This window comes from Syngnathus floridae, chromosome 20 (genome assembly GCF_059516105.1).
Source record: "Syngnathus floridae isolate MCC-2025c chromosome 20, RoL_Sflo_1.0, whole genome shotgun sequence".
Classification (NCBI taxonomy): Eukaryota; Metazoa; Chordata; class Actinopteri; order Syngnathiformes; family Syngnathidae; genus Syngnathus; species Syngnathus floridae.
Genome location: NC_142432.1, coordinates 2,990,858 through 3,013,358, shown reverse-complemented (window position 1 = coordinate 3,013,358; position 22,501 = coordinate 2,990,858). Strand labels below are relative to the sequence as shown.

The window sequence follows — 22,501 nt, the reverse complement described above, 5'->3', positions numbered from 1 at the left end:
TAAATAAATCATAAATGATTGAGAAAGCTTAAAGTCAAAGGCTTGATACAAAAGGGTAATATTGTGAAACCATTTTAATTAAAGCACATCATTACAATCTTGTCACACATAAAATACACTCACAAAACATTTAAAGTTTAAGACATTGGTTTAAAATATACATGGATACTAAAATGTTTCTAAAATCTTCACAAGTCACAATTTTGCATGGAGATTTTCCAGTTGTGTTATCAGCTCTTGGGCGCTGAATCTTCTCAGGGGTTCTGCAGCCCAACATCTGCTTAGCAAAGTCTTGCAGAGCCTCCCATGCTCTGACTGGAACACAGCTTGCTCCTCAACCTTTGGTCGAAGGTTGTGAGCAACCACTGCGTAGAGGACATGCTGTCTGTCTCCCATGTAGGGCTGCTCTCGTGTCATCAGCTGCCACATGGTGATGCCAAAGGAGAATATATCCGATTTTGCAGAGATGCCTTCACCCTTGAGCAATTCCGGTGCTGTATGCGTGTACGTGCCACCAGTGTGAATCCATGGAACGGCATCTGAAGCTTTACGTTTGGTATCCATTTGAACTGAGCAGCCAAAGTCTGCGATCTTGCACACGCCCTCACGAGACACCAACACGTTGGCCGGTTTTATGTCCAGGTGAACGATCAGATGAGAGTGAAGGAACTGTAAACCACGCGTGATATCCAAAGAGTAAAGGAGCCACTTGTCCGGCTCCAAAGTCTCCTCCACACAGCCGTAAATAACCTGCTGGAGATTCCTGCTTCCGACATATTCCATTATGATCGTTCCGATGCTGCTTTCGTCTCCAAAGTCGGTCGGTATGCAGGTGGTGGCCGCGATGACCCGCACGATGTTAGGATGACGAAGGTGCGCGGCATTCAGTTCCGCCCAAAAACTTTGGCGAGAAGCCAGTTTGTTTTTAGAGCATTTCTTAACTTTTTTTAAAGCTACGGTCGCCCCGAGGTATTTCGCCTTGTAGACAGAGCCGAAGCCCCCGGAACCGATAGCCTGGACACAGTGCAGCTCCTTCCAGTAGATGATAGAGGACCACAGGCGGCTGGTAACTTTGCCTTGGAGTCGCTGGACTGGGACCTGTAAAGTGGAGCCGAGGGAAGCTTTGGCTAAAGGGCTGCTACAAGTCCCAATGTCCACAGAAGGGAAAATGTCTTTGGGGAGCACGCGAGTGGGGGGGACTGGAGAAGGCATGATTGAAGAGAACAACCCCCGGATTTACCTTCACAAAAACGGCTTCTATCAGTCACCCTTGTCTTGCATTTTGACACCTTCTTCACAAGATCAATTAAGGAATCACCGCTTTCAATTTAAGTTCATCAGAACTTGCATGAATGCCATTCTACGAAATGAAAAGTTCACATTACGCACTATCGGGGTATGCTGCTGTTTTACTAATGGCGCATGTTTATGACGTCATTTATAGGTCACCGTCCTCATTTATAAACATTTCCTATTTTGGTCATTTTTTTTTTTAAATTAACTGTTTCATTTGTATTGGCGGCTTTGGGGATGGATCTAATTTATTATGTACACATTTCTGCCGTAAAATCACTAAAGTTAAAAAAAAAAGTCTCTATGTCTCTTCATAGCCATATAGCTATTACGTATGGGTTACGTTGAGGCGTAGACCAGTACGTCAAAGTCACCGCCATGTTGAGTGTGACATAACAAAAACCCACACAGAACATAAAATGTTCTTATGTTTATTCAACTTTCAATACATCGCATGGAAACACTGGAGTTGACAATGTCACCCCTTTTTAATAGCAGCAAGGTATGTAAATAAAAATCAGGTTATTATGCAAAACAATAAATAAACTGCCTCTTTGGATTATGTCAGTGTTTTAAAAAACCCAAACATCTATTTTACAAGGACTACAAACATATCTAAATATATATTTTTTTGATATATACACACATACATGTACACGATTATGCAAATATAGGTGGGTTCATATGCATACATGAGTGTAGCTATGCATACTGAGTACAGTATGTGTGTATATTTGCACATACATACCTACATATATACACATGTATACATTGCGTACATACGCAGTACACAAATGCACATACTTATACACATAAATTATACATATATACTACACACAGGTTTATATACATACACATACATATATATGAATACATATACAGTATATAGCAACATATATACTGTATCAATATACATCGTATACATGTACAGTATATAAATACATTGCCTATATGTATAAAAATATAACAGTAGTTTGTAAAATAGATTCTTAGTTCAATAGTCAGAATTATCATATTTTACCCAATCCCATCGCTTCTATGACCTTATTATAGAATACAAAAAAATACTAACATGGCTGGAATGCATTCATTGAATAGATTTCATCTCCTTTTGAATGTTGTCACATATATCGCCCACCCCAACACAAAAAACCTTCACTTTTGCAATTGCTCTCCCAATGACAAGACTTCCCAATATTTAAAAAAAAAAAACATTCAGAGTAAATATGCAGGGATGATTGCAAGATACAATTTGTAAAAACAAAGACTAACGCGTCACAGTAGAGTAAAACTATATGGAGATATATCGTACAACTAGTCGTGCACATGCCAGCTGCTCTGCTAAAATGACTACTTTTAAAACAAACAATACATTCTAAAACTATAAAAGAGGTCTGTAGCACCTTAAGGAGCTTTAGAAGTATGTTAGCAGCTTGATCCAATAGAAAAATATATTGCAATATTGCAGTGTTTTTTCCATACACATTCAAAATGTTTTGCTGGTACCACCGAAGCGTTCAAAGAAGTTTGGAATGAAAGGTTGAGGGTATTTTTCCACACTTGACTGCGGTAGCACGTTGTCTAAGGATTTTATCCACATGTACTTCTTTTTATTTTTTATTTTTTTTCAAGTGTGCTTTTTTTCCCCACCCTCAGCAATTAAATCTTTCATCCCTGCCACCTCCAAATGCTGTTTGGTAATCTTCTCCTATAGCAGCTTTTAGGCAGAAAAAAACTATACACAACTTTTGTCACACTGCGATCCAACCTTGGCAGAAAAATAAATCTATTTAAGGTTTAATTTCCGACCCCTCAACATACACACACACATACATAACATGTGCAAGTAAAGCAAAAATTATACTTTGAAAGAGAAAAAAAAAACACTGTCAAAATGTACCTGTAAAATATCTTATGCTCTATTTACATGTTATTGTTCTAAATGTGATATTTACATTCATGACAAAAGTTCCGAACAAACTGAACTGGAGAAAATGAATTTTTGGGGGGGAATAAGCAGCTTGGTAACATTTCTTTCAAAACCACAAAGCTTATTACTATAGTTTGCAAATGCTTTAAAACAAACCAAATTCAACTCGGCATTCGAAAACGTGCATCTCACCAAATCCAAGAATTGAGGAAGGAAATGGATACAAAAAAGACAACTTAAAAGTAAATCACTGAAGCATTGAAGCATGAAAAACGAGATGCTTGTGAGGTACGGCAAATGATAACACTGTTAATTGTGAGTCAAGCATTTCATGTAGAAATGATATTTGCTGGTAGTACAAGAAGAAATCTTTTTTCTTTTTTGCAGTCCAAAGAATAAAATGAAAACATTACATCATTGCCATCTGCATTTACAAATTAATTTCGTCATGTTTTAAAATACATCATATTTCACTTTTTTTTAAATGTATCTTGAAATTTTAGTCTCCTGATCAACATCTTTAAAGTTGGCCTAAGTTACTTTGAGTAAAAAATAGTCATGTAATGTGTGGATGCACTGAACGAGAGGTCTTGGTGGTTACAAAAATATATTTACACATTGTGACAGTGCTAAATTTAGTATGCACAATGATGCGAAAACAAAAACCTACATTTCCAATATAAAAAAATATTTTATAATTACACATTCTGTGGGTGCTTGTTCTAACTACTTTGCAACTATTCCATGTACAATGAGTGCAAAACCTTTTAGCTTTAATTTCATTTACTATATGATGGCATCATTCAACTATGAAGTCAATTTTTTTCACATACTTTCTTTTTATCAAAAGTATATGTTTACAAAGTGCGGGTGATATACTGGACATATTTTATCCAGTTGGAAGCCAGTTACATTTACAGTTACAATTCTGAGGCATCCATGACAGATACGTAAATTTAATTTTGTCCATTTTGTTTTCAAATGACAGCAAAGGCAGATCTGGCAACACACTAAGAGCTACTGAACATTATTTAATTTGTTTTAATGAAGTGTGGCAAATCAAATATTATTTTCTCTTTTTATTGCAATTTTGTAACAAGTCCTGATAATTAAAGGCAACGTAAAAAAATCTTTTTGAAAGCAAAACTGCTTCATAATTTTAAATTCAAAGATGTCGGCTTATTATGTTAATATTTTAATGTTTATTTAGTTTCTAGAGATGAATTTTAAAAAAAGATTATCCCATTGATGAGCTGTTACAAATCCAGACTTTTGTTTGTCTTGTTTTAAGTGCTTTTGGGGAGCTGTGAGCATTTAAAGTTTTTAGTAAGATTTTTGTTTCTGAAATTGAATTCTGAAACACCACAGAAACGAATGCTGTTAACTCTGCCACATTAAAAAAATGCATAAGTGGAATTTTGACACTGTGACACTTTGAATTGCCAAAGTATGAAATAAAAATATTACAAAGCAAATTAAGATGTATAACTGTAATACTAAAACCAATACTCAGTAGTTCCTATTACCTCGTCCTTAATAATATGAAATTCATTATGTTACTATTTACTACTCCAATTTTTAACCTTTCCATCTCTCTAGTTTACTTTCCACTCTTTCGGCGGACATAGGCCTCCACATGAAAGTTGCCCTAGATTTATTCTTGTATGATAATAATATCAGAATTAGGCACACTGGACTGATACGGATAAAAGCAGATCTCATGAATGGATTATATTTATCAAGTAAAATGGTCAGCAGCTGCTTTTAGTAAATGATGTGTTAAGTGAATGTGACAGTCAGGTCATTTCAAAATCTGTCATTTTGAAGTCAAATATAAAAGCTAGCAAGCGAGCAAAAAAAAAAGATGCATACAAAATGCCTAGTTTTTATACAACCAAAGAACGTTAGCGAGGGATTAATAAAGACATAGCAATTATTCATGTATATATTTTTGAAAAATATCCACATCCCAAAAGGGCAAATTCCAGAGTTTCAGTGTACTGTTGTTGGTTGTGTTTGAAAATTCATGCAATCAGACTGAATTTCACGGCAGAGCGGCCCCGCAAAATTTCAATTAAGCATTGTAGCACTCTTGACCCAGCTTTGCTAATGATGGCAAAAACCAGTTTGGATAATTCTCCAACTGATTGCATAAAAAACCAGCAGTGTTTTTCCTCTCAGAGACACATTTTTGTAAATAACTTGTAAATATTTTCCTTTGCAACTACAGTCAATATTGCAGTTAAACTGTACTCTCCCACAATATTGCAGACTTTTTTTTTTGCAATTTCTTCTATGGTTTACATGCTCAATCCTTTTTTACAGTTAATTCCCTTCTGGGAGTGATGAATAAACATCTTCAAGCAAGCACAATTTTGAGAACAGTGTCATCAAAGTGATGTCAAATTAATATGATCTCTGAACAGTGCAGATTGTCACCTATCTTAGTCGATCAATACGTGATAATGTGTGTAATGTGTGTGTGTCAAGCACAAACCTTCCGGGATCACTGAAAAGCCTGATGAAAGCGGGGCAACGTTGTGGGTGCGCTCAAGTTGCAAATAAAAGAAGCTTGGCTCTGAAGTGGACTCTGTGCAGCCTCTGGGACTTGGGAAGGCTCGGGGGGCAGGTGGAGATGTACGTTCTCTTCGTTCAGTGTATGCTGCCCCTCGCCGCCCCCTGTATGATTGTAGAGGGGTCCGTGTAGCGGTAAAAAATTGAAAAGCTGCGAGAAATCCATCAGGGAGGACGAGGAGGATGCGAGTGAGTCGCTTGCCAAAGCAGCTGTTGCCACCGATGTGGCAATTTTGGACAAGGATCTTTCCTCACTTGATTCTTCCAGCATATCCACATGATCTCCCGTCTCAAGTTTGCAGATGGGGAGTTGCGGATCTTGCGCCGCAGACGACGAGGAGGGAAAGCCACTCTGTAGCTCCAATAGATAGCTCTCCAGTTCTCCCTTTAGATTCTGCTCCCGTTCCTGTGAGGAGACAGCGTATGAGGTAATGTTGGAGCCCAATGGGTATTTTAAAGAGCGCAGGTGTGCGGGGTTGGGGAGAGGCTCCGAGTCCAGGATGGGGCCGGTGTAGAAGTTGTGCTGATGCGGCATTGTTGTCAGCGTGTCTGCGAGTTCTCCCTTAATTCCCCCTGGCACCAAGTCATAGACAACAGGCTCCAGCAAATCCGTGGGCTCAGTTTTCACCCTCAGCAGCTCCTGAGGGTGACTCTTCTTAACATGCCGTGTCAGGTGGTCCTTCCTACCAAAGCGCTGGGCACAGTATTGACAAAGGAAATCCTTACGTCCCGTGTGGACCACCATGTGACGCCGGACATCTTTACGGGTGTAAAACTGCCGCTCGCAATGCTCGCAGTGATGCTTTTTCTCTTTGGTCCCACCAGAAGACTTGCCAGCATGACTTTTGAGATGTTCCAGAAGCACTCCGGTACTAGGGAACGGCTGCAGGCACACTTGGCAGGTGAGATCTCCGTTATTGGCAGCGTGAAGGGCAACATGGCGCTTGAAGCCCAACTTGGTGTTGTAGCTCTTACCGCACTCCTGACATGCAAACGCCTCCTTAAATGGGTCATGGATGTGTAGATGGTTCTTTAGGTGGTCCTTGCGGTGAAACATTTTTTCACAGTATGAACACTTGTGGGTCTTTTCTGGTGAGTGAGTTGCCATATGCCTTTGGGAAAGAGACACCATCTATGAGCTCTCGGTACTGATAACAAAAATTGAAGAAATTAAGTGTTTTGGTTTCATTTCCGACATCAAACTATTTTTTTTTTTAGTTCAAGTCAGCAATCATTAATCACCTTCCGGAATATGACACAATATTACAACATAAAGCTTCTTTTGCGTACCTCAGCAACTTGTATTTAGAGACAAAAGCCTTGGTGCATCCAGGCTGGGAGCAGCAGTAGGGTCTCTCACCGGTGTGAGAATAAGAGTGCACCTTCAACTTCTCCAAACTGTTGAAAGCTTTCTGGCAGTCTTGGCAAGGGAAATTCCTTTTTTGCTTTCCCTCTGCTCTTTTGCGCCTCCCCATGGGTGGTGCAAGCTTTGCTTGCTCCACACCTTGGTCAAGGTGGCCCTGGGTTCCTGTGGCCATGGCACCTTAAGGCAGACCACTTACATGGATAGAGGTGCACTTCCCAAATTGTGCTGATGCAAGTACCTTATCCAGTTTTTCAACATCGTCCGGGGGCGCGAGCCTGAGGTAGATAGAGAATAAATGTCATTATGTCAAACTGTTGCCATAAAGTATCAGTTGTACAGACATAAATGTAACAAGATGACATTAGTTTTTATTTATTATAAATTATATGGTGTAATACTACTTTGGGTGACTTTTTATATACATGTAATTCAGAATAAATAAGGATAAATCGTAGTTTATGGTGTTTTATTTTCCATGTTAACGTTAACCAAGCAGACTTTTGTTAAAGGAAATTATATGGTTTAGTTGAAAATTTGGGTGTTTAAATATAGTGTTTATTAGTTTTGGTTTTACAGCAAACAAACTAGCAGCGATAAATAAACAGCTGGAAGCAAACAAGCTTTTCCTCTTATTTGGAGAAGCTATTGTCATCTTTTGCTTTCTTAAAGTGATGTTATACAGCAATTTCCCATTTCTGGACATTAATAGAGGCACTTAAAAGGTACTAATACTTAAAAGAGAATGTTTTGAAGTTTAAACTGTGTTTTAAGCTTGTGGGACTTCTAAAACTAATATTTTTATATTGACTCTTGTCACTGTGCTGTTAAAATTTTAATGATAAAAGCAAATACTGTGCAGTACAGACCAGGGATTTTAAAAGTGTGGTGCAGTGCCACTGGTGATGGTACGCAAAAGAATAATTACCATCATAATTCAGTTGTATTTCACTTTGACCTAAATCTGCATTCAATTTTTTAATAACTGGATTTTTTTTTTAATATGTGCATTTTCAATTTATGCACTGATGGCAAACCTGACAACGTTTAGCACGCCTGCTCAAATCATTTTGAATAACAAGTGCAGTATCATTATCAAATCAACAACAAATAAGCTTTCTCAAAGCAAGCTGCAAACATTATCACCAAAAAACAATCTAACATATTGAATGCAATGATATACGGGTGCCCACGTGCTCGGAGTTGCTTGGAAATGTTTCGCCAGCTCGCATGCCAAGTTGTTTTCACTGTCATTTGCAACACTGCTTAAAAAAAAGAAAGAAAGAAAACGAAAGAAAGGAACAAAATCGCTACAAGTTGACTTTTGCTGGATGCTGTCAGTGACAAACAGGGACACATGCTGCACGTACAAGTCAGCAAAAGCCTTTCGAGTTACTTTGCCAACCTATCTACCACCGCTACTTCAATTTATTATCGAGCAGAGTCTTATCTTAACTGGCTTTGAACCAACGTCAGTTACCCGAACTGGCTGTAAATATTGTGATTGCGGTAGAAAATGACATCAAGCCGATGAAGATGTTTGTAAAGAGCGGAGAACAGATGGTTTGCATCGATGATGATCGATTGACAAGCTCAACTGAATCCGTAGCGTGAACACTATTCACCGCAGCCACCAGGAAACACCAGAAAATAAGACTTTATTGTTTTTGTCATGAACCGATGTTTCATTATTATTATTATCCATTAACATTGAATACCGTCAGTAGGCTGCGATCAACTTTTATCAACTCCTTAACTACTGCACTCTTATTTTTTTTTAATAGTCATTAGAGTTCATAGAGGTGCGCGGTAACGCTGTCTTGGACATAATTTGTTAAAAGGTGTTTATACAGAAGCCATGCCGGGTTCTTCTCTGTGGTCACAAAGTGGGCAGAGATTAACACAAACTTTTTTTCCGAGCTCACCCGTCTCTCATAATTTGAATAACCCCGATATTTTAATTCAAGAAATGAGTAACGGTATGCTTAATTTACATGAAACTTACCCTAGTCGCTTCAACATCCCTTTTGCTGTGTTTTTCTTGACTTTCAACTATTTTCCGAATTTTTAATAATTTTTTTCTCATATTTTTGCCAGACGCGGCGGGCCTGAAATTTGTTTGCTTTCCTATCTTTCGAGCAGCCATTGTATGTGCGCTGCAATGCAACCGCACTTGGATCTAAGTCACGCCCATTTAAGGTTGCACTATGTTGAATAAGTCGCTGACACTTTCACTTTGGTCTCACTTGAAGACGTCTTTTGGAAAAACATATTTAGAAGACTTCTAATATCAGACGGCAGGCGTTTTAAACGCGTCTCCATTGAAGCTAATATGTTAGGAGAATGTACACGCCTGCCAAGAAACTCATAGGGTCGTTAGGTTGCCAGTCTGTAAGGACGACATTCATGAGATCCTATTGGCTGTCACTGCTGCCAGTTTTACATTCAAGAGCTCCTATTGGTAGACATTGCTATCAATCACGCGTTACTGTTTTGTTCCTGCTGCAACACACAGTCGCTCAGTTGGCATGAAAATAATAACACTAACTATGGATATTGGGATCTAATTTATTAAATATATGCCTTATTAAAGTCACCCCTTGAAGACACTTCTCCAGATTCTCCACGGGTAAGTTGAAGGCATTGCATTTCTTCCTGACGTTATCCAAGAACTACACGAGGAAGCAGAGGTCAAAGCTTTGCAATACGTAACCAAATAAAATCTATTTAATGCACATTCAATGAGTATACTTCTGCTACTTAATTCACATTAGACATGCATTTCTTATTTTAAACATTTCGCACTTTATAATGACGTATTGTATGTAAATGTTGACGTTATTGGTCACTATACTTAAGCTTTCTCAATTACTGCACATTTTTTAATATAATGAGTCAAAGGTCACCATTGGAATGAATTGAAATCGCACTGGAAGTGTAACAACGTATTTTTTTTGTCTACACAGATACAAATGGCTAAAAATGCCAGAAAATTCAGGAATGAAGACATAAATCCTTGCATTGACGTAAGACCTTATCCTTAGCAATATGGATCTTATTTTGTTGTACCGTTTGATCAATTTCGTATGTTTTTTTTTCATAGGAAGGCGATGCCTCGCAGAAGTGTATGGATACTTCTAACTATAATAAGGAAATGTGCACATTCTACTTTCAGAAATACAAGAACTGCAGGAAATATTGGGTATATAAATATGCATTTACCTTTAAATTTGTGGGGACGGAATATGCAGGAAATTACTGCACCATACATAAAATGTGGGAATAAGAAAATATATACAGTGTATAGTACCAGGGGTGTTATATTTAGCAATGTTTTTGCTCATTCTTGTCTTTCTTCCTCCTCAGCACAACATAATGTTGCACAGGAGGAGTGAAGGTGTAAAGCCTGACATGCCCACTGCTACAGAAAGGCAGGAGATTCTCTCTGGCATTGGAGGGAAGCCATATTGAGGAGCCATGAAGTTTATACAGAGACACCAGCGGTTTGGCGTACCTTCTGCTGTTGCTGAAACACTGCACGCTTCGTCGATTCTGAGACGTCTTGTGAAGACAAAAACCATGAGAGCAATTTTTTGGAAACAATGTCATGTTGTTGTAATTAGTTATATCTAAGCATTTTTCTTTTTGTAAAAATGAATGTACATCCAGTAAACTTTCTCGATCAAAGATCTGAGTTGTTGTGTTGTAAAATAAAAGAAAATGCTTGAAGCTTGAGGTCAAACAAATCAATACTGGGAACTGCACAAAATTCACTTACAGTACTACAAAGTATTTGTTCAGTGTCTTTATTGACCAGTAAGGACTTTGTCAGTTAGTTCTAAATCTACTTTAAAATTGCTGACTGAGTAGGCTCTAAATAGATTGAAAGTTAAAGCAAGAAAATTGCTCATTAGATTCTGGTCTATTTTAATTTTCTCTCCCAATACCAGTTAATATAATATAGGCAGATTATGGCAAAGGGTGCTGGAGCTCTTCAATTCACTTCTAATTGTGTCGTTGGCACCAACACACCACAAGGCGGCGCCAAGAGTGAGGTTTTCAGCAAATCGTGTATAGGCTCCTATTAACATATACAGAGATTTACTGTATATGAATTAAGACAAAAACCACCAAGGTAAAAAATAAAGTTCTATTTTAAATATCTATCAAATAATGTCCTAATGAAGAAATTACTTCTTTGCTTCCCTATTGTCACCTATAATTTACAGTTGTCAGGCCACAAGGAAACGTAGATGCATTACAAACATTTTATCGTGCACCGGTCGTTTTCTTCAATAAACTGGTCCGTAATGCCCTCCTTGACTTTACAGCTCTGTATTTATAGCCAGGCATCTTAGTGTCTGTCCTTATTATCCTAGAGATCACAGTGTACATGCCTTTTCAGGGTGGATTAAGCCACTGTAGGAGGATCACAGAATTACCATGATGGGACACCGTTTCTTTTTTCCCTGTGAGTTAGAATCTCTATACTGCTGATGAAGAAAGAAAATGATTATTAATTTAACATTTTGAGATTTTATCAAATGGGACCAATGGAGGAACAAAGAATGCCGCAAGCATGGATCGAGACTGAGACTTAGTTATGTGTCGGCATTCAGTGTGAGATACACCATGGGAGCAGTGCTAAGCTGGTTTTCTACTCACTTTGTTATTTTGGTGCTGGATACAGCCTGCACATTGATACACAGAAAAGTAAGTATACTATTTTTTGAATTGTGAATATTTTAGGATGATGCTCAAATTGTGGGGTAATATCACTCGTTTTTTTCCCTTCCTCAGCCTAAACAATCTCTTGAAGACCCCACTCAGTTATCTAATGGAATAGAAGATTGTGGCTTAGGTGAAAATGCCTTCAAACTGAGCCAGAAGACGATAGAAGGAAGTTATGAATACCGTAGCAAATCGAGGGAGACCCACCCGGTTTTGGATTCGGAGTTGGAGGATTCTCTCGGTGCCCTGGTGGGACTTGAAGACCTCAAGGTTCAGCCTCCTGCACTTTCTGACACCTGCTTAGTTCAGAATAAAACCAGAAGAATAAAATCACTATCGCTTCAGCACAACCAGAGAAAGGTGTTTGCCATGTGTGTAGCAAAAAACCACAAGGTTGGTCGGGAAAAGTCAGGCAATTGTATACCTTTAAGGTTCAGCACCAGAGACAACCAAGGTTATCCTACAGCGGAGAATCCCAAATTACCAAAACACCAACAGCAATCAAGTACCAATCAAGTCAGTGAAACAATGGAGCATAATTGTTTGCATGTACAAAATGCAAACAAACCTGCAACCTTTAATTCAAAGGTAACTATCATGCTTGACACTCCCAAAGACTGGGTACTACAGTATTGATCATGAATAAATATTTTTCGTATTCCGACAGATTAAAACCAGAGTTACCACTGGACCCAATAAGGCGTTTGGACGGTTATCCCTCAAGGATCACTGTTTCTCACAGAGCACCCCGGTCGGTCTGGATTGTCTGGGTTGGAGAAAAAACATTTCAAACTATTGTAAGTGTCTGTATATTAAAATAATAATAATAATAATTTAAATATAATTATATATATCTATATATATCTCTCTCTCTCTATATATATATCTATATATTTCTATATCTATATATTTCTATATTTCTCTATCTCTATCTCTCTATTTCTCTATCTATATATCTATATCTATCTATATCTATCTATACCTCTATCTATATATATATATATATATATACCTATATCTATCTATATCTATATATCTATATCTCTCTCTCTCTATATATATACACACACACACACACACACACGCACACACACACACACGTGCACACACACACATGCGTGTGCGCCTGTCTGCACCAGCCGCCATTGGCGCTGATGTTTTTATGTCTGCACATGCAATTGCCAGCCATTGACATAATCGAGCCTCAGAAACCCCCTGTGAATACCCCGGTGATGTCATGCTACGCTGTAGAATGAGAGAACGAGAGAGGGGAGCGAGAGTAGGAGAAGCGAGAGAGAGAGAGAGCGACAGAGAGAGAGAGGGGGCAGTGTGCAAATAGGGTGGAGAGGGACACACAAACAGGGGCGGAGAGCGGAATGAAAGCAAGGATGGCTTGGTGTAACTCATGTTATGTGCATGGGAGTAGAAATAATCAAGCCGACAGCTGAAGCTTACCTCAGCGAGTGCAAGCCTAGTCTTTCGTCTTCGAGCAGTCTCCATGGTGGCCGAATAAACCATTTTTTTCAGCCGCTGTGCTTCCTTTTTTTGCATTGCTCACTACAATTCCCTCCCTTGTTGTTTGTGTCCGCATCAAAATGCGGACCCATCAAACGTCAGAAGGGAGTGCACCCCTGCCCAAGGACAGTTGTGGTAGCAGCGGCAGCTCAGGGGAGTCGCCTGGGTCCGAATGTCATGGAGCATCACTGACAAGCGGAATTATGGACAGCATGGTGGACGCTGGTCTTGGGGTTGGTGGATGTATCAGGGGATTTGAAGGGAGCCTGAGCGGCACTTTGAGGGGTGTCCTGTCTCGGTACTGGAGCTTGGAGAGTCTCCACTCCACCACAGGTAAATGCACCTTTCTATTTCAATTGCATATCAAGATCTGAAACTTCAATTTATGTTCATCTCGCTTACCCAACATAGGCATCAGAATGTCGGAATGACTGGCATGTAGCAACAGGTTGACGTGAAGTTTGTGCCTTCTTAGTGTTCCTGTTGGGTCACACTTTGGAATTTCAAAGTGAATCTCATGTAAAATAGCATCGAGTAGTAGAGGTCATAGGTCAATTTACCTGTGTACACTCATAGATTGATGTTGTCCGATAAGTTAACGTTAGTACAGATAGTGAAGTGATGTTTATCATTCCAGATTCTCCTGCAATTAGAAAAAAACATCAAGGATATATATATGTAACATTGGAAAACTCACATTTACTCACATTTAGATGTATTAAAGAACAGTTGGACTTTTTCAGACATCTGTTCTGAAGGTTTTATGGTACTATTGATTGTGATTTGATTTATTATTATTTCCACTTTGAGGCCTTATTCCAGGTGAATAAAAACTACCCTAAAGCTGAATATTTAAAATATATATAAGGAGTGTTGCTGGCTCCATACCTACAAATTGTCATTGCAAAAAACACTTTGCATTCATGAAAGCAACTTCTGTGTAAAAAAAAAAAAGAAAGACTAAGTGATGCAAGGGTAGCATGTCTAAAAGCATCAATCAGAAAAAAAGAAGAAGGCACAGGGCTCTCTAGGATATAGGTCATTGTAAAAAAGCCATTCATCCTGGATGACTTCACCTCGACTGAATTTACTGACACAGGCCTCGAATTTGCAAAAATATATTTCTTTTCAGCATTGGACATTAAAATGGCGAGCCAAAAGACGAACCAATTTTTACGTTCCCTAAAATGGCATACTGCTAAGTTTGTTTTGGGGAACTAGATCGTAAAATTACTTCTACTTTTTAACCGCACAAATTCTCCAACTACCCATTTGGCTCCTGCACAATCAAGATAAACAAATAGAGCTGTCATGACAAACAAAAAATACAAAAATAGGAACCCTAACTCTAAAATAAAAAAGACTATTATGACTCATACTTTATACATGAAAGAATATAGAGCACCTAAATACTTTTCGAGTCAATGCACAATGTTTTTTGCAATTGTTGCATGTGTACTGCAAAGAAATGTTTCCATTTCATACAGATCATTTTGGTCTGTGAGTGTTTCCCGCCGGCGTTTGGTCGTTTTTTCTTCCGCATCGCTTACTTGCCCCTACTTGCACAAGTCGAGCCTAGTGTGTGGAAAAAAAAAAGTGATTGCTCTTAAAATGCAAGAAGCATTTGAACTTGTTGGGGCAGGAGGTCATACATTTTTTGTTATAATTGATCAACAAATTTATTGACTTACCTAAAGCTAATCAACATACGAGAAATTTGTATTATTTTCATCAGTCCCACAATGTCCACGCATTTTCAGGCATTTGTTGGAGATGGCAATGATAAGGTGTGACAGCAGGAGTATTTTTAGTTCCTTTGATCAGTAAGCCAAGCCCAGGCGTTTCATATTATGCCGTGATAAAACACAATAATAGCTGTGCAAAAATTAGATCTGCTTTCTTATTTGAATTATCAAGGCCTCCATCCATATCAGAATATATATTGCACCTGTTCTCTGCAGGTCAAGAGGTTTTGGGATGCTTCACACATAACTTGGCTTTTTTTTTTTGCTTTTATCTCATCTACCCCATTTTACTCTGCAGCATCTCTGCCTGATGGCGCCTCCCACAAATCGAGGTCTGGAGAAGAGCTGGGCAGTGAGGAAGACTTGTTATATGAAGAATTCTGCAGTTCTGCTCACTGTTTTGGACACCCGGGAGGAGGTGGGGGAGAACAGCTGGCTGTCAATGAGGTATTTTTTTTTTAATCCTTTTAAAATTCATCAGACTAGCAAGCACATATTTCTTCCCATATAATGATTCAGACCAAGTACACAGATGTCATTATAGAATTAAAAAAAAATCAAAAGTTTAAATGCACTGTTGTGGGAATGAACGTTCCTCTCATTGCCTTTAAGTTCAGCGAGTTTGCATGTGCCTTAAGAAATATATGCTGTCAATGTTTGTTTTGAATTTGTGACACCTCGGACTTTTTTGGGGTATATGACCTTGCCAAACTGAGCACACAGGAGGATAGACACTATTGGTATCAGTGGAAATTCAAGAAGGTTCCAGAAAGAAACGTACTGAGGATCAAGCTATATTTTTTTTCTTCACAAAACTGTATAATCTCATTTTGCTGCAGTTATCCGTTTACGCTACACCACAATAACATTCACATGCAGCTCTGTAGAGGTTGATTGACATAAGATTTTTTTTTGTAGTCGAATATATTGATTGATCACATCGTTTCAGCAATTTGGTGGCACAGAATGGTTTCATGTAAAGACATTGGGATTGTCTGGCAGAAAATAATTACAAAAGGTAGTTAGGATTTTCTTTTTAGAATCATTCATCTCTGTGATGTCAATTTTCTGAGCCATTTTTCATATTACATTGACTTTAAATGTGCCCATGCACAAATGATTTCCTTTGGGATTCAGTTCATCGTTTAGCTCTCGTCTCCACTATCCTCCATTTATATGCCTCTCTGCCCAACAACCCACCCCCACTCCCACCTTTCCTCTTCAGGGGTTGCTAAGGCGCAGCCTCAGCCATTCTGGTATCCAATGTACGCTTGCGAGCGCTGGATCCTGATTGGCTGCTGGCTCTGCAAGGGTGTGCACAGCAAAAGAAAGGACGGGAAGGCAAAAAAGGAAAAAGGGCGATCCTGGAGGGCTCAGACAGTGCTTCTCCCGCCAGACCACAGAGCATCCTTTTTTTTTTTTTCGACAAGCTGGGTGGGGACGGCAAGCGATTATATTGTGATTTTGGATTATTTTTATGTCAATGGAAAGGGACCAGGAATACGACCCAAAAACAAGACGATACCTCCATGATGGACATTGAGAGGAGGTATGAGCATAAATCATCAAAATACAGCATCCTGTTCTGCCCTATGTCTTGATATTTTGAGGACCACAAGGAAAAGCGGTGCAAGAAGAGAGAAAAAAGGAGGGGCTGTCAATACGTAGCATCACCACAAATAGCTTCACAACACGCCAAGCCTCCACGAGCAGGCCGGGGCTCCAGTGAACGTCGTCAAAGTGGCAGGAGGAGAAGAAGAGGAGCCATCGGCCAGAACCGAGAGGGAGAGGAGAGACGTGTCGCGGACCGACGACAAAGACGCACAAGAGGGGCTTGAGGACCCGGTGTGGTGTGGCGGGTCGGTGCTGAGGGGAAGCAGACGGAGGAGGTGTGGAGCCCCGAAGCTGGAGGAGGCGGACACCACAGAACTGATGGCTCGGGGCAGCGGTTCTGGAAGGTGGAGCAGGCAGAAGATGGGATTTGTCAACACAGTGCTGCGCTGCAACCTCCCGCCAGAGACGCAAAAAGTGGTGGTTTTCTTCATCATGATGCTGCTCATCATCATCAACGTGGTGCTCATGTTCCTGTTGGCTTTCCAGTAGAACAAGGACCACACCTCACCGGTTTCACCAAACCAAATCGAGAATGTGTCCAGGATAAAGGACGGCTGCCTTTTTGAGAAGCTCAGCTTCCGGGGAAGATGGGTGTCCAAAATGGTGAAACACGGCAGAAGAAAATGACAATTGGTTATTTTGAGGTGGGATGAACCCACACACTCTGTTTTGGCCGACCTTGCCTATACTGTACATGTAACGTTCTTTTCACTGGCTCATATTTGTTTTGATCCATGCTGCTAAAAACAGAATGCGGTCTTGAATATAAAAATGTTTCGTTTTCAGTCTCATAATAATCAGCTTCAAGAAACACTAAGCAGAGCCGAGGAAGAATTATATTAAAATCGGAGTACTGAGTGCACTGTTGAAACCCCCAAATTCATCTTTTTTTTTTTAAATGAACCTATTCACTGTTATTTGCTGAAAAACTCACCGACTTGCTGTTTTTGTACCCATGCCAAAGCAATTACAAAGCAAAGTATTACATTGGCACCATCTTGTGGCATCGTGGTGCCAAGGAACTATGTTGTAGCAAGTTGAGGGGATCCATTTAGACAAAAGTAGTGCTTTGCTTGCATCTTGAGGCATCTTTATGCCATTCAACTGCAGTGGTGCCTTGAGATAAGAGTTTAATTTGTTCTGTGACCACCCTTGCATTACAAATTATCTTCGCTCATTGAAATGGATGGTAACTAAGATTAATATATAATTGTAATTATATTAATTATTTCCATAAGAAAAATTGCAGTGTTGTACTGGAAAAAAACTACGCATAACGTGCATGGAAAACTAATACGAGAACTGCACCATCTAGTGGCTGGCGTTTGAAGTGCTCTTGTAGTTCAGATTTTTACCATTACGATCTTCAGATAAATAAAAACTGGTCAAGCAAAGAATAATTTTTCAGAAAAAATCCAAAGCGCTCACATCTCAAAGCATCACTGAATTCTGAAGTCATCCGAGTTTCTTTTAGAAAAAAAAAGTGCTTTGCTGCCATCTTGTGGTCCAACATGTTCATGTTTACACACTTCTAACCAATTTCTCTGCCTATTTCTGTCCATTTGCCTTTTTTTTTATGTGACAAAGCATAATGGTAACATAAGGTGTGTTCAAAAAGTTCCAGGACATAGTTTTGCTCTTCAATGTGGGTCAGACGATTAACCAGCATGCATGTTAACAAACGAGATCCTGCAGCGCTTGCTATATTCAGAGAAGAACTCATAGCTGCTTCATCATAACAAGGCGCCTGTTAATGTTTTGAGCATCTGACACTTCCTGGCTGAGAAAACCACCATACTGGAGCTGCCATGGACAACCATGAAGACAGAATAGCGCAAGACCACCGAAGAATCCTTTCAGGAGTGCATGAAAGTGTGGGAGAGAAGGTTGCAAAAAAAAAAATGAATATATCTTTTGTGATACAAGTCCTGGAATTTATTTGACACACCTCAAAAGAAATTCCACTGAACCAACCTCAATGTCTTATTTACCAAGCAAGACCTGCAAGAAACGGCAAACAGGCACTCGAAAGAACCGCTGCAAAGCATTTAAAATGTTTATCGGAAATATACTGTTGTTTACTAACTTGTCTCGGGCTCAACAACTCGATGTGCTTTTTTTTTTTTTTTTCTTCAAGATGTGAGATACTTCATTGTGCTTGTGTGAATGACAAAGCGGAATCTTAAATTCATTTCAAACTTGTTTTGATGTATTTCAACAATAATAAAAAAAGAGTTTGAAGCTATTTCTCTTGTAATTATTTTTTTTAGCAGGTTACATTAAAAATTCAGGTTATAAAAATAACCGTAAAAATTTAAAATCATTTCATCTTTTCCACCAACATACAGATTTTAAATGAAACAATTCACCTTTAATCAGTCGGCCGATTAATCGATTTTGTGATGCTTTCCCGCAGCTTATCAGCGATGGCAATGTGGTGTACGCTGAGGCACTCTGGGATCACGTCACCATGGATGACCAAGAACTCGGCTTTAAGGCCGGTGATGTCATCGAAGTCGTGGACGCCACCAACAAAGAGTGGTGGTGGGGTCGGATCGTAGACAACGAGGGATGGTTCCCGGCCTGCTTTGTTCGGGTGAGCAAAAAAAACCCCCACACCCATACTAAATTGTAAACTGAACATCTAGAATTCACGTATACGTTTAAATATCTTCTTCTCCCCTAGTTGCGTGTGAACCAGGATGAGCCCACCGAGGATTTCAAAGCTCACCTATCGGTGGACGAGTCCACCGGAAGCAAAGAATGGCTTGAACTCGGAATGTTCTTGGGGCCTGGATTGCCCGGCAAAGAGCAGATGAGGGCAAATGTTATCAAAGAGATCATGAGCACAGAACGAGATTACATCAAGCACCTTAAAGACATCTGTGAGGTCAGCTCAGAAAAATGATCCTCAGGGCTAAGCTGAGTTTTACAAAATATTTTTTTTCCCTGCAGGGTTATATCAAACAGTGCCGCAAGAGGACTGACATGTTCTCCGAAGAGCAGCTTCATACCATCTTTGGCAACGTGGAAGACATCTACAAGTTCCAGAGGAAGTTCCTCAAGATGCTCGAGAAGAAGTACAACAAAGAGCAACCACACCTCAGTGAGATTGGCTGCTGCTTCCTCGAACATGTAAGAACACACATCGAGAAATCAAATGATCTGACCTCCTCAGCTAAATCCAACTCTCCATCCTCCCATCTTGCATGCAGCAAGTACATTTTCAGATCTACTCCGAGTACTGCAACAATCATCCCAACGCCTGCATCCAGCTCTCCTTGCTTATGAAAGCGAGCAAGTACGTGTTCTTCTTTGAGGCCTGTCGACTACTCCAGAAGATGATTGATATTTCCCTGGATGGATTCTTGCTCACACCGGTTCAGAAGATCTGCAAGTATCCGTTGCAGCTAGCTGAGCTGCTCAAATATACCAACCCGCAGCACAGGTGACTGCAAATCTGTGCCATTAAGATGCCTAGGTTCTATTTTAAAAGTCAGAAGTAAAATAATAAATAAACTACTAACTGTTGTTTCGTAATTAGGGAGTATAAAGATGTGGAGGCTGCCCTAAACGCAATGAAGAATGTAGCCAGGCTCATCAACGAGAGGAAACGACGTCTTGAGAATATCGAAAAAATCGCCCGATGGCAGAGTTCCATCGAGGGCTGGGAGGTATTTGGTTTTATTCCCACATTTAACTAAAGTAGCATGGCCCTTTTTTTTTATACACTTTTCTTTATTTGCAGGGTGCAGATGTGTTAAGCAGGAGCTCTGATCTCATCTTCTCTGGAGAGTTGACCAAACTGTCTCTGCCACATGCCAGGAGTCAACAGAGAATGTTTTTCCTGTTTGACCATCAACTAGTATATTGCAAAAAGGTCAGTTGTTAAAAAAAATTTTAAAAAAATTGGGCTGTTGACCTTCTACTTAAGAACCACCATGTATTTTTATCATTATAGGACCTCTTGCGCCGGGACATGCTATATTATAAAGGTCGTCTGGATATGGACTACATGGAGGTGATAGATGTTGAGGATGGAAAAGAGAATCACTTTAACATCAGTGTAAAAAACACCCTGAAACTGCAATCACTATCTGGTGATGAGGTCCACCTCCTTTGCGCCAAGAAGCCTGAACAAAAACAACGATGGCTTCGAGCGCTCGCTGAAGAGAGGAGGCGGGTCCAGACCGACCGGGAAACAGGTCAGATGTTGTCTTTTAAGAAAAATATATATTAAGTAAGATCGCCTAACTTTTTTTTTTCCAAAGGTTTTACGCTCACCGATGATCAGAAAAAACAGGCCATTCTAAATGCCTGCAAAAGCTGTCTATCCGGGAAACCCAAAGGTATCAATTTCAATTTTTTCGACTCTCAGAAATCGGTTTATAATTAATCGAATACATGTTCTCAAATTGTCTGTTTCCTCAGTGATGAGCAGACCCTACTACGACTTAGTTCTGAAACAGAAACACCCGTCCCTACCCACGGCCTTACCGCAACAGCACGTCTTCATTTCAGAGGAACCCAAACGCAAAGGTTCGACTTTCTGGCACAATATCAGCAGACTGACACCATTTAAGAAATAATACGTAGAAGCAAACAACGGTATAGGAAATTATTTATCATGAAGGAAATGGGGAAAACTTTACTGATAGAAATCGAAGTGTGGTACTAATAAGTACTAGAACTTCTAACTGTGCTGCTCCTTGCTACTTGTCAATAAATCTGTTTTTCCGCTCAATATTTCCACGATGAAATGTGTTTTTGAGTCATGCCAATTGTTCACAGTGCCAGATTTTTAGTTAGACCTCTTAAGTTCAAAACAGGTGTACTCAGTAATAGAAATCTAATGTGACCTTCCAACTTGCAAACAATTTTCCTTTGTGCGACTAAGACAAGCTGTGCACAACAGTTTTGTTGATTTTTTTTTTTTTTGTCGGGGTATTTTGTGATCCACCAGTAAGCTACCAAACTACGTATCAACGATGTGGTTCTCTACGTATGTGATACATCGTTGTACACCATATTGTACATGTTGTGAAGTGACTGAAGTTGTACAAAGGCTGAGATTAAATTAATTAAAATTATGTTACACAAGTCTGATTATTGACTCCTTCATATTTATCACTTTTGAAAAGCCAATCATTCCAAAATCTTTTGTTTTTCATCATCACTTTAAACTGTTTGATTTGCTTCATCACCAGGTAACAGAGGACTGTTGTCATGGCAACAGGAGCTCAATTATATTTATGGCCAGACGGTGGCAGAAGAGTTGCACAATGGCTTGATTTTTATTTTAGTGCAGAATTTAACTGATTTTTTAAATTTACATTAATAATGTTAATGTGAACACAGCTTACAGCTTTACTGGATCCATCTGAATATTCATCTAATTTATTCATTTTACAGATGTAAATGTTAATGCACAAGTGGTGGGAAAGTAAAGTTCACTTCTCATAACTAGTGCTCAACCTTCAGGTTGCTTCTTTGTCAAAGTGCAGCCCACTTTGCATCGTGATGGTGAGGAATTTAGATTTGCATTTGTGATGTGGCGATTTGCGCTTCCACTTTTGTGCTGTGGCATTTGAATTTCCAATGTGCTCTCTGCCACTGTGGATTGAGAATCTAGTTTGGAGCGAAATCAAAAGCATCTAGAAGACAATTTATCAGGACTGCCATGGGTAATATGATCCCAGTGGGATTCCAACAGGATTAGATTTGGTTTCACTGTTC

The 22,501-nt window shown here is 39.4% G+C and overlaps 4 protein-coding genes and 1 long non-coding RNA gene across 9 annotated transcripts; 2 read left to right on the top strand and 3 right to left on the bottom strand.

Annotated features, from left to right (window-relative positions):
• Window positions 1-56: 56 nt before the first annotated feature.
• On the bottom strand, window positions 57-1,440 carry mos (MOS proto-oncogene, serine/threonine kinase). Its single transcript, XM_088363612.1, has one exon. It carries the CDS (start codon window positions 1,210-1,212, stop codon window positions 196-198), a length of 1,017 nt encoding a protein of 338 aa, XP_088219738.1. The 5' UTR covers window positions 1,213-1,440; the 3' UTR covers window positions 57-195.
• A 268-nt stretch (window positions 1,441-1,708) lies between these two features.
• plag1 (pleiomorphic adenoma gene 1) lies at window positions 1,709-9,515 on the bottom strand. 2 transcript variants are annotated; one of them, XM_088363677.1, is made up of 4 exons: window positions 9,166-9,515; window positions 7,088-7,438; window positions 6,053-6,909; window positions 1,709-5,948 (listed from the first exon to the last, which is right to left on the bottom strand). In XM_088363677.1, the coding sequence occupies exons 2-4, from the start codon at window positions 7,333-7,335 to the stop codon at window positions 5,668-5,670; spliced, it is 1,386 nt and encodes a 461-aa protein (XP_088219803.1). In that variant the 5' UTR covers window positions 7,336-7,438; window positions 9,166-9,515; the 3' UTR covers window positions 1,709-5,667. The 2 variants fall into 2 exon arrangements, with proteins under 2 accessions (XP_088219803.1, XP_088219802.1); XM_088363676.1 differs by having other exon boundaries at window positions 1,709-6,909; window positions 9,166-9,512.
• A 108-nt stretch (window positions 9,516-9,623) lies between these two features.
• chchd7 (coiled-coil-helix-coiled-coil-helix domain containing 7) lies at window positions 9,624-10,889 on the top strand. Its single transcript, XM_088363679.1, has 4 exons — window positions 9,624-9,789; window positions 10,127-10,186; window positions 10,264-10,362; window positions 10,527-10,889. Exons 2-4 carry the CDS (start codon window positions 10,133-10,135, stop codon window positions 10,629-10,631), a joined length of 258 nt encoding a protein of 85 aa, XP_088219805.1. The 5' UTR covers window positions 9,624-9,789; window positions 10,127-10,132; the 3' UTR covers window positions 10,632-10,889.
• LOC148380758 (uncharacterized) lies at window positions 10,719-14,050 on the bottom strand. 3 transcript variants are annotated; one of them, XR_015854649.1, is made up of 6 exons: window positions 13,967-14,050; window positions 13,809-13,886; window positions 13,347-13,753; window positions 12,576-12,657; window positions 12,316-12,351; window positions 10,719-12,190 (listed from the first exon to the last, which is right to left on the bottom strand). It is a non-coding gene; the product is annotated as an uncharacterized LOC148380758 (long non-coding RNA). The 3 variants fall into 3 exon arrangements; XR_015854650.1 differs by having other exon boundaries at window positions 10,719-12,187; XR_015854651.1 differs by having other exon boundaries at window positions 13,809-13,899; window positions 13,967-14,044.
• LOC148380757 (rho guanine nucleotide exchange factor 4-like) lies at window positions 11,573-21,865 on the top strand. Of its 2 annotated transcripts, XM_088363674.1 has the most exons (13): window positions 11,573-11,873; window positions 11,961-12,479; window positions 12,559-12,688; window positions 15,450-15,598; window positions 19,182-19,361; window positions 19,452-19,655; window positions 19,721-19,900; window positions 19,981-20,213; window positions 20,310-20,439; window positions 20,514-20,645; window positions 20,727-20,970; window positions 21,037-21,114; window positions 21,197-21,865. In XM_088363674.1, exons 1-13 carry the CDS (start codon window positions 11,793-11,795, stop codon window positions 21,352-21,354), a joined length of 2,418 nt encoding a protein of 805 aa, XP_088219800.1. In that variant the 5' UTR covers window positions 11,573-11,792; the 3' UTR covers window positions 21,355-21,865. The 2 variants fall into 2 exon arrangements, with proteins under 2 accessions (XP_088219800.1, XP_088219801.1); XM_088363675.1 differs by lacking the exons at window positions 11,573-11,873; window positions 11,961-12,479; window positions 12,559-12,688 and adding an exon at window positions 12,972-13,739.
• Window positions 21,866-22,501: the final 636 nt, after the last annotated feature.

What these genes read in the sequence shown, in the direction of transcription:
- mos (XM_088363612.1), bottom strand. Translation starts at nt 1,212, where the DNA reads ATGCCTTCTCCAGTCCCCCCCACTCGCGTGCTCCCCAAAGACATTTTC.
- chchd7 (XM_088363679.1), top strand. Translation starts at nt 10,133, where the DNA reads ATGGCTAAAAATGCCAGAAAATTCAGGAATGAAGACATAAATCCTTGC. An exon ending in ACATAAATCCTTGCATTGAC is followed by an intron (nt 10,187 to 10,263) that starts GTAAGACCTTAT and finishes TTTTTTTCATAG; the next exon opens with GAAGGCGATGCCTCGCAGAA. An exon ending in AGAACTGCAGGAAATATTGG is followed by an intron (nt 10,363 to 10,526) that starts GTATATAAATAT and finishes CTTCCTCCTCAG; the next exon opens with CACAACATAATGTTGCACAG.
- plag1 (XM_088363676.1), bottom strand. Translation starts at nt 7,335, where the DNA reads ATGGCCACAGGAACCCAGGGCCACCTTGACCAAGGTGTGGAGCAAGCA. An exon ending in TCTAAATACAAGTTGCTGAG is followed by an intron (nt 6,910 to 7,087) that starts GTACGCAAAAGA and finishes TCTTTCCCAAAG; the next exon opens with GCATATGGCAACTCACTCAC.
- LOC148380757 (XM_088363674.1), top strand. Translation starts at nt 11,793, where the DNA reads ATGGGAGCAGTGCTAAGCTGGTTTTCTACTCACTTTGTTATTTTGGTG. An exon ending in CTGCAACCTTTAATTCAAAG is followed by an intron (nt 12,480 to 12,558) that starts GTAACTATCATG and finishes GTATTCCGACAG; the next exon opens with ATTAAAACCAGAGTTACCAC. An exon ending in GCTGCTGCTTCCTCGAACAT is followed by an intron (nt 19,901 to 19,980) that starts GTAAGAACACAC and finishes TCTTGCATGCAG; the next exon opens with CAAGTACATTTTCAGATCTA.